Consider the following 17,227-nt stretch of genomic DNA (forward strand, 5'->3'; position numbering starts at 1 on the left):
GATTACTGCAACAGCGTCTTCACAGGTCTGACTAATAAATCAATTAAACAGCTGCAGCTGATCCAGAACGCTGCTGCTCGTGTTCTCACTAAAACCAGGAAGATAGAGCACATAACACCAGTTTATGTCCCTACACTGGCTCCCTGTAGCTCAAAGAATAGACTTTAAAATACTGTTGTTAGTTTATAAATCACTGAACGGTATAAAGAGCATAAAGGTTTGGGTTAATTCCTCCCTCAGCTACCGTACACAGCTGACTGACAGCTCGGAGCATGGGGGAGCACTATTCATCCCTCTTTGTGACCAGAAAGGGAGAATAAAAAATACACACTGCTTCTGTTGCTTTATTTAAAGCCATTTAAACCATAGGAACAATATGATGAAAAAATGTAGCCGATAACTTTTTAACTGGCCCACTCCTCATGTGGTTGTGATCTAATGAATTTGTTATTTTTTTTAACAATCTGAGTGTTTTTCACACTTTCCAATGACGTCCAATATGAGCGAGACTGCAGCTTCCTGTCCTGATGTGACAACAGGAGAGGACAGGTTGAGGGGGTTTGTTAAAGACTTTGTCGCCGTAGAAGCGGGACAGAATAAATAATAAAGCAGGTCAGTGTTGTTTTGTGGGACTTCTGGTGGAAAAAAAATAAGTCTTTGTCCACAAAACAACTTTTAAAAGAAAGACTAGGAGTCAAATAGAGCAAAGAGTGAATTTTAAGTTTATATGTGAATCACATTTATTTTACAAATGGAAGAACTGTTTTTACACTCTTATATCACACATATGAGGAACTTTATATCACAAAAAAAAGGCAGGAATGCTTTTTTTTATTTATTGAATTAAGTGACTTCACAGCTAAATTTTGAAGTATCTTAATAAATCATTGAATGCTTTGTTGAACTGAAACACTTTTGGCTGTATTTTTGTTCAGATTTGTCAAAAGAATCTATGAAATCTTGAACATTTTCCCTTTGATTTGTTGGAATTTTATCAATCCATCACATAAAATGACACTTTTTTTGGAATTGGAAAATATGTAGTTACACAATAAAACATGGAATTAAAAAAAATAGAGTTTTGGGGGAAAAAAACTAAATAAAATCTCACAGGGCCCTAATCATCTGTTTGTCACACTGAATTTTGATTGTCCTCATCATTTGTTTCTAAAAATAAAATGCATTTAAACTTCCACATTGATTGTGTTTGTGTAAAACCCTTTGAGTTTTCCCACTGCGTGCTATTGGACTACAGTAACACAGAGGGTGCTTGGATAGTGTGCATCATGTGAGGAAGACTTGTTGTGACTCATGATCTCTGTGTTGCAGGTCTCATGCCATCGCCTGCGTCAATCAGTTCATCATCAGCAGGACTCAGGCTCTGATGCTTCACATCGACCCTTTCATTGAGGTGAGTCTGAGGGACATGCAGCCCAGACTGTTTTTAAGATGCTGATCTGCAGTTAAATGGCCGAAAGATGAAATTCAAAACAGCTGACTTGTTGAAGTTTAGATGGACGAGTAGATGTTACATGGCAACTTGGATTGTAAGAAATCCTAAAAAAGGATGGATTTTTAAAGTTTTCCAGGTCCGGATAAGTATGGAAAAAGATAAAGGAGTATAAAATACTTTAGTGTTTTCAGACATTTTTTTCTCCCCATGTCCAATATTTTAAAGAAGAAAAAATGTCTAAAAGTAAATATCTCAAATATGCAAAATACTTTTCAAATTACAGATGAAAACACCAAGTAATTTCCAATTTTAGCACCTTGCAGTCACCTGTTTGGGAATGTTAAACACATTGCGAAGCGCTTAAACATTAGCCAGGTTTAAAAGGATTTCACAAGTACAAACCATTTTTATTTTGATCCAAAATAGTTTTACAAAACATCACATTTTAAGACTAGAACACTGTTATTAAACCCTTAATAAATAGAAATTCTTTTCCTCCAGTAGTGTTATTCTTCAATATCCATCATTGTGAACATTTGGCCATTTATTAATGCATTCATTCAATGGGACATAGAAGTAATAAAATGATCAAACTGATGGAAACACACACACACACACACACACACAAAAGTTTTAGCCTCTTGCATGGCAGCTGTATGTGAAGCTTAAACATGTTGTCAAGCACTTTAGTCAATTATTTCAAAAAAAGGTTGCTTAAAAGTGCACATCATTTCTCATATGTCAGAAATTTCAAAATGAACCCCAAACTGTCATGATGACATTATTTAGATTTCATGTTTTTGCATTGTTCCACTTCAATAAGTGTGGTGGGTTTGTGCTGCCTCTGTAGAACCTGTTTGCACTGGCGACCGATGAGGAGCCGGAGGTGAGGAAGAATGTCTGTCGGGCTCTCGTCATGCTGCTGGAGGTTCGCCTGGATCGTCTCCTGCCACACATGCACAACATCATCGAGGTGAGGGCGTGAGGGCCAAGGAATGGTGTGCAGGTCTTGCAACAAAAAAGTGTTGTTTTATACCTCTGAGTCACAAACGTGGAAAAATTCCACGGCAGAAAGCCAGACCGTCCTTCTTGGATTTGTGTTTCTTCATCAGATAAACAAAGACACTAAAGATGATTTTTGGATCAGTTCCACATATAAAGTCTAGCAGATATAAATATTTGTTATAACAGCAGATGTTCTGAGCAAATGCACAGTGATTTTTTTTATTTATTTTTGGATGAATGCAATTTTGTCATGGAAAAAGTTTCTCCTAGATGAGAATAGAAGTTGTTTTAAACAGGTTTAAAAATAAAACTAGCGTAATCTTAAAGGAATGCATATTACCTGCAGCCTTACACGTCAAAGTTTTGAATCAAGTTGACTCTAAAAGTTAATCCGTTAAATGATTCATGGGATATTTTGCTAACATGCGTGACTCATGTTGGCAAAAGAAGTCACGATGAGGAACTTTCCAATGTTAAGTCATTTTTATTTTTAAATTCTCCATCTCAAGAGCTTCAAAATGATACATAGTTTGTTGAAATTTGGCAATTTATCACCTGGCAGAAAGCTAGTTTTGTTTACGAGATTTCCTGTCGCTGTGGCAACAGCCAAATAAAAATGATCAATTTCGAAGGAAATTAAAAAGATTATAACTAAAAGTGTTTTTTTTTTTTTTTGAAGACATACCTGTTGGAAATCTTTGATTTAAAAGTAGATTGGAAGATTATTTGCGATTTTTAGTTACTGGGATTGCTAGATTGTGACTTTATGGACTCATTTTTACGCAAATCGCGATTTGACCAAAATCTGTATTTTCACTTATTCTGCACTGTAGCATGTGCTCAGTCCGACTCATTTTTCCAGCACAGGTCACATGTACAGACACAGGCCATAACATGATCGCCTGCCTCTGATGGCAGTGGGTTGGGTTTGATTTGTTCCTCGGACATTTTGAAAGTAATAAAAAAAAAAACAAACAACAACAACAAACTCATATCTGTTAGATGTTCTTGATGATGATAGTCTGTTCATATGTAGCGTAACTCCTGTTTTCTGTTGCCGCCACGCTGTTTTTGAATGTTGTTGTTTTTAGATTTTTTTCAGGTATTATATAAGTATATATTGATACACTCTTGTGCTGCATATTTGCCCACGTTGAGTGTTTTAAAAAGCAAAAAGCCTGCTGTATTAAACACTCCTGTTTTTGTGGCAGTACATGCTTCAGAGAACTCAGGACCAGGATGAGAACGTCGCCTTGGAGGCCTGTGAGTTCTGGCTAACGCTGGCAGAGCAGCCGGTGTGTAAGGACGTGCTGTGCGGTCACCTCTCCCAGTAAGAATGCTCACAGTTTGTGTAATCCAGCTGATTCATAGCAGCCTTAGCAGTTTGTTAGTGTAGGCCTTGCTGCAGAATAATATTCTTCCTCATCAGCTCATGGCAGATGATGAAGAAGCTCTGTGGCTGTTGACCTCAGCTGTAACATCTGTCACTACACCGCCACATTAAACTGTTGCCAAACTCAGAATCAGATGTGAGTGATTGCCCATGGGCTTCGACCTATCCTTGCCCTTTTTTCACATAATTTTATCTCTGGTTTCTGCTCCAGGCTCATTCCTGTGCTCGTCAACGGGATGAAGTACTCAGAGATCGACATAATCTTGCTGAAGGTTGGTTAGTATACCATAATATGTGTACCTGAAGGTACAGTGATGAGTTGCTGTGTGTATCAGGCTGACGTGCAAGTAAATTAGGTTGTCCGGACTGTACCAGTATATCTGAGCTGTGTTCATTTATTTGACCTTTTTTAGATAAATAGATACAGGTTTTTTAGATTTTACGGGGCAGATGTAACAATAAGTCCAGTTCTCGTTTAGGTGACTTAAAGACTTTAACCGTTTGTCCTCAGGGGGACATTGAGGAGGACGAGGCCATCCCAGACAACGAGCAAGACATCAGACCTCGTTTCCACCGCTCGCGTACAGTCGCCCAGCAGCACGAGGGGGATGGGATTGGAGAAGATGATGATGACGATGATGAACTAGATGATGATGACACTATCTCTGACTGGAACTTGCGTGAGTTTGAGGCCTGCCCCCAATGTAGCCCCGTTAATGAACTGCCATTAAACTTTGCTGAGAGCTTGGAAAGGAACACGTTGGTTATTTTTTTCTTCTTTTTGCTTGTGTGCGATTTCTGTCTGCACATTTCTGTTTCTGTGTGTGTTTGTGGCTTTTCTGCGACGTTAGGAAAGTGTTCTGCAGCAGCACTGGACGTGTTGGCCAATGTGTTCAGGGATGATCTGTTGCTGCACATTCTGCCCCTTCTCAAAGAGCTGCTCTTCCATCCAGAGTGGGTAGTTAAAGAGTCTGGCATCCTGGTGCTGGGAGCTATAGCTGAAGGTAAAAAAAGGAAAAGAAGAGGAAAATGGTAAAAAGATCAGATAAGACTGCCTGCTTGAAATTGAGTCTATATATTTTTTTCTGTCTCCAGGCTGTATGCAGGGCATGATCCCATACCTGCCTGAACTCATCCCTCATCTCATCCAGTGTTTGTCTGACAAAAAGGCGCTGGTCCGATCCATCACCTGCTGGACGTTGAGTCGCTATGCTCACTGGGTTGTCAGCCAGCCTCCAGATATTTACCTGAAGCCTTTAATGACCGAGCTGCTCAAACGTATTCTGGACAGCAACAAGCGAGTGCAGGAGGCTGCATGCAGGTACAGAGGAAATCCTCCCAAAGCTCAAACATCTCAAACCTATTTTTACTTACTGTGTGAACGCTGAGTCAACATTCACTCTGTTTGTTTCCTGTTTGTACTTTCTTCTGAAAGTTTGTTGGCCTGTAACTATTTCAGCATATGTTCAGCTATTTTAACAGTTCATATATCAAGATTTTCAGCTCATTCAGGACACATCAGCTATGACTTTTGATCTTGGTAACCTTTGTACTTTTGTAATATTTAACTTAATTTACAATTTTTCTTATTAAAATAGAGAACTCTTAAAATCCTTAAAAAAACTAACTTTGTTCTCATTGAAATCTACTTCAGCATATTTGCTTTATTTTCAGTTTTTAGCAACCATTTGACTAATTTTAGCTTTTAGCTACAGTTTTGCCAGATTTAGCTTTCAGTTATTATTTTCCAAATTGTAGCTTTTAGTTAACATTTAGGTAACTTTGGTTTTCAGCTACTGCTTTGCTGGTCTTAGCATTTATCTACTACTTTGCTGGTTTTGGATTTTAGCCACAGTTTTGCCTAATTTTAGCTTTTAGCTTTACTAATAATAATTTTAGTGTTTAGCTTTTGTTTTTCTTTTTTTTTAGCTTCTGTTCTGATTGTTTAAAACTGAACATTTCAGTTTTTGCTTCCTCAGCTACGGCTTTGCTAATTTTAGTTTTTAGCTACTGTTTTGCTGATTTTAGCTTTTGCAAAGCCCGTTTTAGGTTTTAGTTTTTGATTTGCTAATTTTATCTTAGAAGCTTCTTTCAGTAAAGTCCTTCAGCACTTAGCATTCACTCTGCAGTTATACAGAAAATGCAATTTCTCTTGTTAGTTCTAATGTTTTTTTCTGCTATTTCTGTGTGTTTATTTGTTCCCCTGTAGTGCCTTTGCCACTTTGGAGGAAGAGGCTTGCACAGAGCTGGTGCCATACCTGGCCCACATCCTGGACACACTGGTGTTTGCTTTCAGCAAGTATCAGCACAAAAATCTGCTCATTCTTTATGACGCCATTGGAACGCTTGCAGATTCAGTGGGACACCACCTCAATAAACCAGTAAGCACAGGAGCCACGTGTGCAGCTGCACTCCACACTTCTGTCACACACACACATTATTTATGTCTGCTCCCTCATTTTACAAATGTTGTTCTAGCAGCAGTTAGTTTACTGTCAGATGTTATAAATCTAAACAGCCCGAAGGTACACATAAACAAAACTTTTTAGATGTTTTCGTCAGATTGTAGAGGATAAATATTATTCACCGTATTGACCAAACAGTTTGTCTGTTGTATTTATTAGGAGTACATCCAGATGTTGATGCCACCACTGATACAGAAATGGAACCAGCTCAAAGATGAAGACAAAGATCTCTTCCCACTGTTAGAAGTGAGTTTTCTGTGCAGAGTTTCCAGGCTGCAAAAACCTCTGTGCATCATATCATTGGTTTCAGTTGAAGTTGTATCACAGCTGACTATCTCTTCTTGCTGCCTGCCTTCCTCAGTGTCTGTCCTCTGTAGCTACAGCCCTGCAGAGTGGCTTCCTGCCCTACTGTGAGCCTGTGTACCAGCGATGTGTCAACCTGGTCCAGAAGACCCTGGCTCAGGCTATGGTGAGTGTGGAAATCCCTGAAATCCGCATTCACACTCTCACCACTCACTTTTAACTCATCTGTTAACCAAAAATAAAAGTAGGAGGCATATTTGAAACATTGCAAGATAAGGTCTTAAAATACTAATTAATAGTTTTGGCAGAAATCCTGAAAGAAGATTTAGTTCATTTAGTTTGGTTTACCTCAGTAAACCATCATTTTAGGATTATTCCATCGTCGTTCATATTGAAATGACTTAAATCTAATTCTTTTTTTTGACTGTTCTTCACTCTTTAAGCTCCATCAGTCCCAGCCAGACCAGTATGAGGCCCCAGACAAAGACTTCATGATTGTGGCTTTGGATCTCCTGAGTGGACTGGCTGAGGGCTTGGGAGGCACCATCGAGCAGCTGGTTGCTCGCAGCAACATCCTCACTCTTCTGTACCAGTGCATGCAGGTGAAGAGCAGTCCCAAGTGTTTTGCCAGACAACTTGACAAATAGTCTAAAATTGCTCACAGGTTGCCGTTTCTTCCAACTGCTCAGGACAAAATGCCAGAAGTGCGTCAGAGTTCTTTTGCTCTGCTCGGGGACCTGACCAAGGCTTGTTTCCAGCATGTGAGACCGTGCATCGGTATGTTCTGTGACTCTGAAGCACTGCTTGTGAGGTACTTGTTTGTCAGTTGCTAAGATGTTGACTTTTCCTTCTTTCAGCTGATTTCATGCCCATACTTGGTACTAATTTAAACCCAGAGTTAATATCTGTGTGCAACAACGCAACATGGGCAATTGGAGAGATATCTATACAAATGGGTGAGTGCTTGTTTTGGCCCAGGGCATATTTACAACACATCCCCAATTTATGACCTATACTGTAGCCGGTATCTCACTGGGCTGCAACTGTTGGAGACTATTTGGCGACTCAAAGTTTTGAGAAAATACGCAACTATTCATTTCCAGTCTCACTGAATTCTGAGGGGTTTACAACCAGGTGAGCAGCGAGGTGAGTGTGCACAGCTTGCAAAACTATTCCAGGCTGTGCACTTAAAACTTGCATCTGCCTGTGCTACAACAAAGGCGTCTCCAAAATGTCTCAGATTGTTTTCAATTTCCTCATGTGACTTGCAGAGGCTTGCAGTCGTGTTTGAATTTTGAACAAGTTCAAAAAATCTGGGTGACAGGCTTTCTCTTAAAATAGTCGCAGAGCCGGCAAAGGCAGCTCAAACCCTTCTCAATTTAGTTTCCATAATTCTGGAGTGCTAAAGCTGTATTATGACACCTCCTTATGGCAGAAAACATCTGAGGCTACAGTCACAAATGTTCAGGTTAAGGTGAGTACAAAGCGAGCCGAGGCAGGTACTAAGTGGGGCGGAGGTGGCCTGTGAAATAATCTGCATGGCCTAGAATACAGTTTTGCAAGCCGAGCACACAAAAATGTATATATTCTATTTAAATGGTTTGCGCAAAACATGACACGGTTCGTTTGTTGCAGACTTTTAAAATTCAGTGAGACTGCAACCACAACAACAAAAAAAATCCTATTTTCTTTCAGTTTTGAGTCACTAACTAGTCTCTAACAGTCACAACCCAGTGAGTTACAGGCATATGTTTTGGAAAGCTTGACATAATATTTTCTTCTCACTCCACTGCTCAGGGGCTGATATGCAGCCGTACGTTGCCATGGTGCTGCACCAGCTGGTGGAGATTATTAACCGGCCCAACACCCCAAAGACTCTGCTGGAAAACACAGGTACCACACGGTGGTAGTGCTGAGCCAGCCAGCCAGGTGGCCACACACACAGGGAGGTGCTCACTCACTCAGGTCCCATCCAGCCAGTACTGAGTCCACCGCACACACACGCACGTACACACACCAACACACACGAAGATGCCTGTCCTGCCCTTTAAATCTCTATATCCAAACAATCTCTCCCAAAGAATGAGCCTTACAGGTTTTGCTGGTTTCACTCAAGTACGTCCAAATATTTCAGGTATTGATTTGCAGCTGGGCGCCAAGGCCTTTTGAGTTTAGATGAAAGAAAATAAAACTGCGGCAAAGCGAAATTCCTGACGCTCCTGAAATGAACGAAACCATGTAAGAGCCCAGTCTTTGAGTTCACTAACCTGAACTGACTGACAAGAGAAGAAAGGTACTTAAACTTTTACAAAAACGTAAAGCTCAGGCTGTGTTTGAGGCACATAAATCACTTCAGAGCCTCAAATAGTTTAGTAACTTATCCAGAATTAAACCAAGAAGCACAGAATTCCTAGCTTAGAAAATTCTTTCACTTTTCCAAGTGGTTACACTCTGCTTTTGTTTCTGTCATTTGAATTGAAGATTATAACTTGACCAGTCAAAATGACAATCTAATCAAAACACGCATGCAAGGGTGAAGTGTGACCTGCCAAAATCAGACAAATTAGGGACTCTGTAGATGTGTACCTGTTTGTTTGCTGTCAGCATATGTGTTGCTTTTATTTACTGTTCTTTAAATGTGAATGCATATCTGCCAATAGATGTTAAATGTTGTTAAGAATGGCCAATGTTTGATGCAGGATACATGATGATTAAAAATGTTGTTGTATTCTAATCTAAAGCCCTGTTCAGACCTGTTGCTAAAGTCCATCCTGAGTGATCAGATTGCAGTCTCACACCGCCAAGCACAGGTGTGAACGGCCTCGGTCACTCTGCGCATTGAAAACGTTTGATGCCAAACCACTTTTTGAGGCTTTTTTTTTTTATATTATCATTTGCATTATTTTGTTTTCAGCTAAAAGTTTTAATAAACTATTTATCAGAATCCTTAATAAAAAGTCCATTTTGACAAAATTTTATCAAGCAATCTCTTTAGTTGAATGTTTGTTCTGATTGTTTTTCGAGCCGATTGGACCTGCTGTGGTCCCTGTTTAGTAGAAACATACTGTGCCAATCACAGGACAGCAGCTTGAAGAGTATTTTGTCACATTATGTTGACCTAATTAAACACAGTGAAGATGTATAGAGAACAGATGATAGCTGCTCTGCACAGTTTCTGGGGTGGAGTTTTAGTGATTAAAATTTTCAGTCTTTGCTCTGACCCTGAACTGTGAAGTCAATAATCTTTTAATGCGCCTTCGTTTCTCCCATATTGTTTTTGTGAGATAATTAGGCTTATTAGGAATTGTTTACTCAATACCTCCATAAAAATGTGACTCAAATGGCTCTGAACCATGTTAATGTCAATATAACAATGTAGTTCAGATCTTAATGTTTTGTAACTTCTACAATCACATCAGCAGCCCTTGCTGTTCACTGACAGCCCTCTGTGTGACATGGCTGCCTGTATCTGCATACAGCGCAGGTAGTTGACTTCTGAGCTCCAAAAAAATAAAAAAAACATTTCGGTGGAATGCATTTAACTCACAGGTGTGAACGCTCTCAGTCAAGGCTGACCACTTGCAGTCGGCTCACACAAGACAGACGTTAGTGCGAGGTCTGAACAGGGCCTAAGAAGTTTCCTATCTTTTGAAATGTCTGACTGGTGAAGGTTTTCACCTTCTGTCGCATGTTTTCAATGCATGAATTGGAAACATCACAGAAAGCTGCAAGGTACTAAATTGAAGAGCAAAGCCAGATTATTCAGCCATGTGTAAATCAAATATCAAAACTATTTCTAAGCTGATGAGCGGAGCTAAATTTAACGCCTGTGTGGCTGTGAATTCTTGGAGTGCGTAGCGGCGCTCCTTAGTTTCTCTGATCAGCTGATCCTGCACTGAACTTTACTCTAATGAGCATACCATCTGCTTTCTGCATGTGCCATTGGACTGTTCATAAATGCCTGTTTGTTAATGAGAATGTTGCATAGTTTTGTGTCTCTTAAACTTAGGTTCTCCCTCCTCTCTGCCTCATAAAGAACCTGCTGTGCTGGATACTAGTCTCCCTCCATGTAGTTGGCTTGGAGTAAACTGTCATTTCTTTTTCCCCCCCAAAAAAAAGAAAACAACTGCAACAACAACAGCAAAACGCATTTCTGTTTCTTCTGAAAAATTAACATTTGTGAGTTTAAGGGAGAAATCTCTAAAATCCCTGTGTTTGGAGTCATGCAACTATGAAATTCACAGTTTTCATATTAGATCAGTTTCACAAGATTTCTGAAAGCAGAAGCCTTTGTTTTGCCTTTTCTATGAATGTCTTGTCAAAGTTGTCAATGTGTTCTCCCTTAAACGTTCTGTATGTGTTTTATTTTAGAGTGCCATATTTTACATTCCTCCCCCCCTGAATGAAGGGGCAGTAATAATCAACGCTAGTGAAATCTTCTGTTTATTATCATACACGGATTCTGTTGATTTCTGTCTCTGAGTTGTTTGTTTTTTCTTTATTTTTCTCCTCCCCCTCCTCATTGCTCATGTCTTCGTTGGCGTTTGGTGGTGTGTAACCGTGATTGCGTTACCTTAGCAATAACAATTGGTCGTCTTGGTTACGTTTGTCCTCAAGAGGTGGCACCCATGCTACAGCAGTTTATAAGACCCTGGTGTGTATTATTCAATCTTTTATTTAATTCATCTTCTCTCTGCTGTCTTCTTCTTCTTCTTCTCGTCTGTCGCCTGTTCCTCTCCTCCTCCTCTCCTCCTCACTTTCCTTCTCAGAAGAGCTCTTTTTTCAGTTTTTTCTTATCAGTTTGTAATCATTGCCAACCATGTGACTAACCCTGTCCTCTTTTAGGTCCTACTTGTGATGTGTTTTTTTTTGCCTCAGTAGCACCTTCATTTATTATTATCTTAATTTGTTTAAGTTTTTTAGTTTTTTGCCATTGTTAACTGTCGCTAACAACTCCTAAGATGCATGGGATCAGATTTTGTCACATGCCTGCTGGTTCAACAGCGGAGAAAGGATGCCTTTAATGCCAGAGGGCATTCCCAAATCCCTTTCTCCTTCCATAGTCACCCAGCTGCATGTCCCTGTCCCAAAATGACCTCCAGCCCTTTCAAAAAGTAATGTTAAATTCAAGGTGCTATGCGTGAGGTTTTTCCTGAACACGCTGCTCATAGACCAAAGTAAAGTTCTTCCAGATCAATGTAGCTGTGTTAGTTGTAAACAGGTTTGTTTTACTCTGATCTGTTTTGTGTGCATGCTTGATGTGTTGTAGTATTTGCAGGTCATGATAGACACAGGTTTCTTCTCACATGAATGAGCTTTTACAGCTAAGCAAGACAAGAATTGATAAGAAAACACATGTAGACTGTTTATTTTTTAGTAATATACCTACATTAGTCTTTGATTGGCTTTAGTAATACATTGTGGAAGTTTATACACAGTCTTGAGAATGTTTCTGGATGATTGTGTTAATAAATTTGACGTTGAATTTGTCAGGTGCACCTCTCTGCGAAACATAAGAGACAATGAGGAGAAAGACTCGGCTTTCCGAGGAATTTGCACTATGATCAGTGTAAATCCAGGAGGCGTGGTGCAGGTGAGGTCCAGCTGTGGTCATGAGGATGTCAGTAAGTGTTGAAGTTGATCTGTTGCCTCACGTCTCTTCTTTGGAACAGGACTTTATATTCTTCTGTGACGCAGTGGCCTCCTGGGTAAATCCGAAAGATGATCTCAGAGACATGTTCTACAAGGTAAAAACGACTGAAGAAATGCGGAGAACTTGTCAGCAAAATGTGAAGTGACTCAAAACTGGTTTTCTCTCCAGTGATTAACAGGAACAGCAGTTCTTACACTTGACACTCCAATAATAATCCTTCCATGTGTAATATATGTTTTTAAAGTTAGGTCTCCTTTAGGCCAGTTTTGTCACTGGGTTGCAGCTGTTGGAGACCAGCATTCAAGAGGGAGTCTCCAGAATGTCTTGAAAATTTTGCAGGGATTCCCCGGTTTTTCTCGTCACTCACATAGTTTTCTTAATTGTAGAACGTGAGAGCTGTGATTTTATTTTTTAAATGCTGAGTGGGGAAAAAAAGGTTCTTCTGTCAGGACCTAATCCAGAAGATGTTATCCCCACTGGCGTTCTAAGCAGTTTATAACTTGGAACTCCACACTCACCAGGAGAGTGAGTCCACAAACATAGAAGTTGATTTATTTATTTATTTATTTTAATTTGCCATGTCTTGATGTCTTGAATGACTGAGATTCTACACCAGCATATAAACCCTGCTGTGCTCCTGAACTTACTGTTTATTTTATTTGTTATTAGGCTATTATTGTTGTATCTCACTTTTACTGGGTTACCTACAAAATAATATGCAATATTTTAGCTAAACCAGTTCAAACTTTTTTAAAAAATCCTTCACAATAAGAGTGCTGATTTCTAAATACTCAGAAGTTTTTGTGGTCCAGGCTGCAGCCTCTGTTTCACTGCAGAACAATAATGTAAGCTATTTTCACAAACCTCAGATGTTTAGAGCTCATTCTTTGAGGTTAGAACTCAGTGTATGTATCTGAGACTTTTAATGGCAGAAGTCTGTGAGTTACTTGGACTAGTTCAACTAAATTATGTTAATTTGTAGTTAACCCAGTCAAAGTGCACCAACAACCCTCAGATACAATAATAATAAATGATATAACTACAGTCAAGTCAGGAGTACAGCAAGGTTCACTTCCTCTGGGTTAAGTCTTGAAAGACGACTTTATTTTTCAACATTGTGACTTTTTTCTGTCAGTATTTACACTCTAAAAACCTCTTACTCCTTAATTTTTCTTCCTAGTGACCCTAATATGTTGTCATACTAGGTAGTGCAGTGGTGTCCAATCCTGTTCCTGGAGGGCCACCATCCTGTAGGTTTTAGTTGTTTCCCTGCTCTTCAGCAGGTCTTCAAGTTCTGCAGGAGCCTGTTCATCACTCAGTCATTCAAATCAGGTGTGTCAAAGCAGAGAAACACCTAAAACATGCAGGATAGTGGCCCTTCAGGACCAGGATTGGACACCACTGGTGTAGTGTTTGCGCTTGCAAAATAAAAAGTGCATCAAAGTGTTTGTGGAAGTGAACGTCGTGTAATGGCTCGTCTGTGGTGCAGCTTCCCCTTCAGCTTCCTGAAGGTTTCCTCCTTCCTTATGACAGCTGTGTTAGTGTTTGGCAGTCTCACCTGCCAGTCCAACTCTAGCTGCCAAGGTTGGTGGAAAGCTGGCCGAGGTGGATATGTTGACAACAAAATAATATGCATGTCGTAGTATCCAGTTTTACAAACCATGCAATGATTTTCAAAAATTCATCTTGCAGCATGTGACCACAAACACTTAGTGAGACGACAATGAAAAACTCGCCTCCAGTATTTTCTCACAGTCTTAGTTTCGCCACCTATTCTCCAGCAGTCACAGCCCAGTGAGATATCAGCGTTAAGAAGTTGGCGTGAACCCTTCCTGGTGTTTGATTACAGATCCTCCACGGGTTCAAGAACCAGGTGGGAGAAGAGAACTGGCGGCGCTTCTCAGATGAGTTCCCAATGCCGCTGAAGGAACGGCTGGCGACCTTTTATGGGGTGTAGCGCTCCCCCCACACACACACACACCGTGCCTCATCATGGGGTCAGTTTCATTTTACAGAACTCGCTCACTTCCATGTTTAATAAGAAAAACTAGATTCCGTAAAAGTTTGGATTCTAAAGTGGCTTTTCCTCTTCTGTGCAGGTCCTTCGCTGTGGGAGAGATTACAGGGAAACATCCCAGGGAACATGTTACCCTTTACTGGGGGGGGGGAGGGAACGGGTGCAGATCCCTCCCCGACCTGGTGGATGGGGAGGGAGGGAGTTGGTGGTAGCTGCAGTTCTCAGTGCCCTTCTGCACTAGCCGATGGGGAAAGAGAGTGGCACTTCAACCGTATCATGGGAGAATCATTCATCCAATCACATCTCAATCACAGATAATGAAAACGATCACCTTTTTCTTTTCCTTTATTTCCCAGATATCTTACATTTCTGGAATATCGAAGGAGAAATTTTGGCAAAATTTAAGAAGTCTTTACAGAACTTTGTAAAGGATTCAGGGTTTTTTGTTTGTTTGATTAGGAGAAAGGTGAAATCAGGGCAGAAATTAATTTCTAGGACTCATCAAGAAGAACTTTAGGAGTAAAGTTGATCTCTCATCAGGATGTATTCTCGCTTCAAGTTAAGGATTAGCAGCTAATGTTTTATATTTGATCCAACCCTGGAAAGCTGCGTATCATTCAAAACAAGTGATCACCTGTAAGGCTTTCTAAATATTTTAGAGTTTTAAGACTTAAGCAGGGCAGAGGCTGTTAATGATGTCACCAGAAAAAGCACAAATTAAGAGCAGCTTTTCTGGTTAAAAAAAAAAAATACAAACAAAACAAACTAAAGTAGCATGCTTATATTAATGTGGGAAGCTGTTGAACGTTAGTGATGAGTGTTGACAGCTGCCATTGCCATTCGATAGGTGTAAAATGTATTTACAGTACTTTTGTTTCCCTTGCCAGAGAATTACAGCAGCCATCTGTAATGTAGCATGACAGGGTTTACACACTGAGTTTAGGTCGTGTTGAATCTTGACTGTGATGTACCGTTGGAGTGAGTCTCTGTTTTTGTGGTGTGAATGTAACATGGACATTCATCAGCGAGCATATCAAAGATTTAGACGCTAAAATTCTGTTTTTATGTCGTTCATAGCCTTCTGAAGGAGAACGTGCAGGATAGCGAACTGTGTGCAGGTCATTTTATTAGTTTTTGGAGACTTAAACGCCACAAAACCTGTCAGTAATTTCTTGGTTTTATTTTTTTGTGTGTGACTTTTTTGCTGTCAACTCAATCAAATCAATGTTAAAAGTGTTCTTTTTTTTTCAGTGTATTGAGATTTTGTTCCTGGTTGTCTGGTTTCCTGTGCTAAAGCATGATCCTGAGATTGACTGTGTAATGTTTTTGGGTGGGTGTCATCTCTTGCATGTTGGTGGCCCCTCACATCCCAACATTCAGTGGGACGATGGCTGTGGGAGGGACGGGAGCTTCAATTCAAACCTTTACGCATCGCCACACTGGGACATGTAAAATTTAGCATAAACTTCGCTGGAGCGTGCTCTTCCTGAACTTCCACCCCAACCCCCCCAATCGATGTGAAAATACTGTGAAAGTACAAGAATGTTATTGTGTTTGCTTGTCTAGCAATGTTTTATATCTTTTAAAGTGTCTAACTGTTTAAGTTACAGCCTGAATGTATTCCATGATGAGTAAAAGCGAGAGTAACTTTTTTTGTTTTGTTTTATTTCATGTTTTTACACCCAGACAGTTTTATTTTTCCTCTGCTGGTCAGAGCAAAAGCTGCAGTATTTAATTCTTTTTAGTGCACATGACATGCTCTTGAAATGTGCGTGAACGAGTGATGTAGCCAAACCCCTTACGATGATTTATAGATTGTTGCTGCTAATTTTATTTTAGTTTATTTTTTTAACCTAATGCAATAAGCATCTTGATGCAATTAGAAGCTGTAAAAGTAGTTTTAGGGTTTAGATGAACTCACAACGTGGAATACAGATCCGGTCTGTTTTCATTTATTGAGGTGAAATACAAGATGTGAAGCATCATGGAATACAGAGGCCATCATTTTGTGTTTTGAAGTGATTTCTGTCCCGCACATTCCAGCTGTTTGGCGAGCAATCACAGCCGTCCTGTTTTTTGTTTCTCCGAAAGAGTTTAGGTCTAAAAAAAAAAAAAAAAAAAAAAAAAAAACCCCCCACAAACTAATGTCCGTTATTACTGTGCTGTCTCTCTGACTCGATTGCTGCTATATGTTTGTAGTTGTTTCGCCACTTGAATATGTGTTAACCTCAGGTTGTTTTTGTTCCAGTGTTACTTGTATTTTTTGGTTTTGTTTTGTTTTTCATTTCCTCAATGTGTTTGCCCTTTATGCGTCCCCCTCAACAATTAAAAATTGTAAAAAGTTCCCCCTTTAGGTGAGCAATGGCCCCATAAGATGTCAGATTGTGATTAAAAAAACAGCAAAGCAGGAGGTAAAACCAATTCCGAGGTGGGGACTTACACATACAGACTTCAGCAACTTATTACAGATAGTTTCTTTTGCAATAGATATCCAGTAGACTGTATCAAACCAAACCATTAATACTGAATTAAAAAGCAGAGAAACAGGTTTGCAAGTTCACAACACGTCATAAATATAATGTTTGCAAGTAAGACTTTGACTTTCTACAAAGCTTTATGGAGAATTTGTATTTTTAAAGCACCTACTGATAGTTAAGAATGTTTGGTCAAAGTGCTCCTGTAGTCTGTAATTTAATTAGCCTTGATTAGATTATCTGCCTTCATCTGTTTTGCTAAAAAATAGTTAAAAAAAAGCAAAACTATCATTTTGATAGACATGGTTTAATTTTTTTAATAAGCTGCTGAATTAAAAGAAATACTTTTGGGGCCACCAAATATTTTGGATCATGCAAAGACTCTATATTGTAATGTAGTAATTTTGTAATATTTGTAAGATGACAGTGGGTGTGACTGAGTACCATTGCTTGAATCTGTACAT

General features: G+C 39.6%; 1 protein-coding gene across 3 annotated transcripts in view; it reads left to right on the forward strand.

Annotated features, from left to right (window-relative positions):
- tnpo1 (transportin 1) overlaps positions 1-16,440 on the forward strand; it is a 29,203-nt gene extending 12,763 nt beyond the window's left edge. For 2 of the 3 annotated variants that reach the window (XM_017427529.3, XM_017427530.3), the window contains exons 7-25: positions 1,330-1,411; positions 2,304-2,426; positions 3,670-3,788; positions 4,063-4,123; positions 4,363-4,531; positions 4,703-4,855; positions 4,947-5,172; positions 6,061-6,232; positions 6,476-6,562; positions 6,678-6,785; positions 7,063-7,221; positions 7,309-7,396; positions 7,477-7,575; positions 8,417-8,512; positions 11,198-11,273; positions 12,113-12,212; positions 12,292-12,366; positions 14,122-14,269; positions 14,372-16,440. In XM_017427529.3, the coding sequence (XP_017283018.1) occupies positions 1,330-1,411; positions 2,304-2,426; positions 3,670-3,788; positions 4,063-4,123; positions 4,363-4,531; positions 4,703-4,855; positions 4,947-5,172; positions 6,061-6,232; positions 6,476-6,562; positions 6,678-6,785; positions 7,063-7,221; positions 7,309-7,396; positions 7,477-7,575; positions 8,417-8,512; positions 11,198-11,273; positions 12,113-12,212; positions 12,292-12,366; positions 14,122-14,229 (2,101 nt within the window). In that variant the 3' untranslated portion in view covers positions 14,230-14,269; positions 14,372-16,440. Of the gene's footprint in view, positions 1-1,329; positions 1,412-2,303; positions 2,427-3,669; positions 3,789-4,062; positions 4,124-4,362; positions 4,532-4,702; positions 4,856-4,946; positions 5,173-6,060; positions 6,233-6,475; positions 6,563-6,677; positions 6,786-7,062; positions 7,222-7,308; positions 7,397-7,476; positions 7,576-8,416; positions 8,513-11,197; positions 11,274-12,112; positions 12,213-12,291; positions 12,367-14,121; positions 14,270-14,371 lie in introns of those variants that run through there. The other variant, XR_001808855.3, reaches the window with a different exon arrangement.
- The last annotated feature ends 787 nt before the right edge of the window (positions 16,441-17,227 follow it).

The sequence above is a fragment of the Kryptolebias marmoratus genome, linkage group LG14, assembly GCF_001649575.2.
Source record: "Kryptolebias marmoratus isolate JLee-2015 linkage group LG14, ASM164957v2, whole genome shotgun sequence".
NCBI lineage: Eukaryota > Metazoa > Chordata > Actinopteri > Cyprinodontiformes > Rivulidae > Kryptolebias > Kryptolebias marmoratus.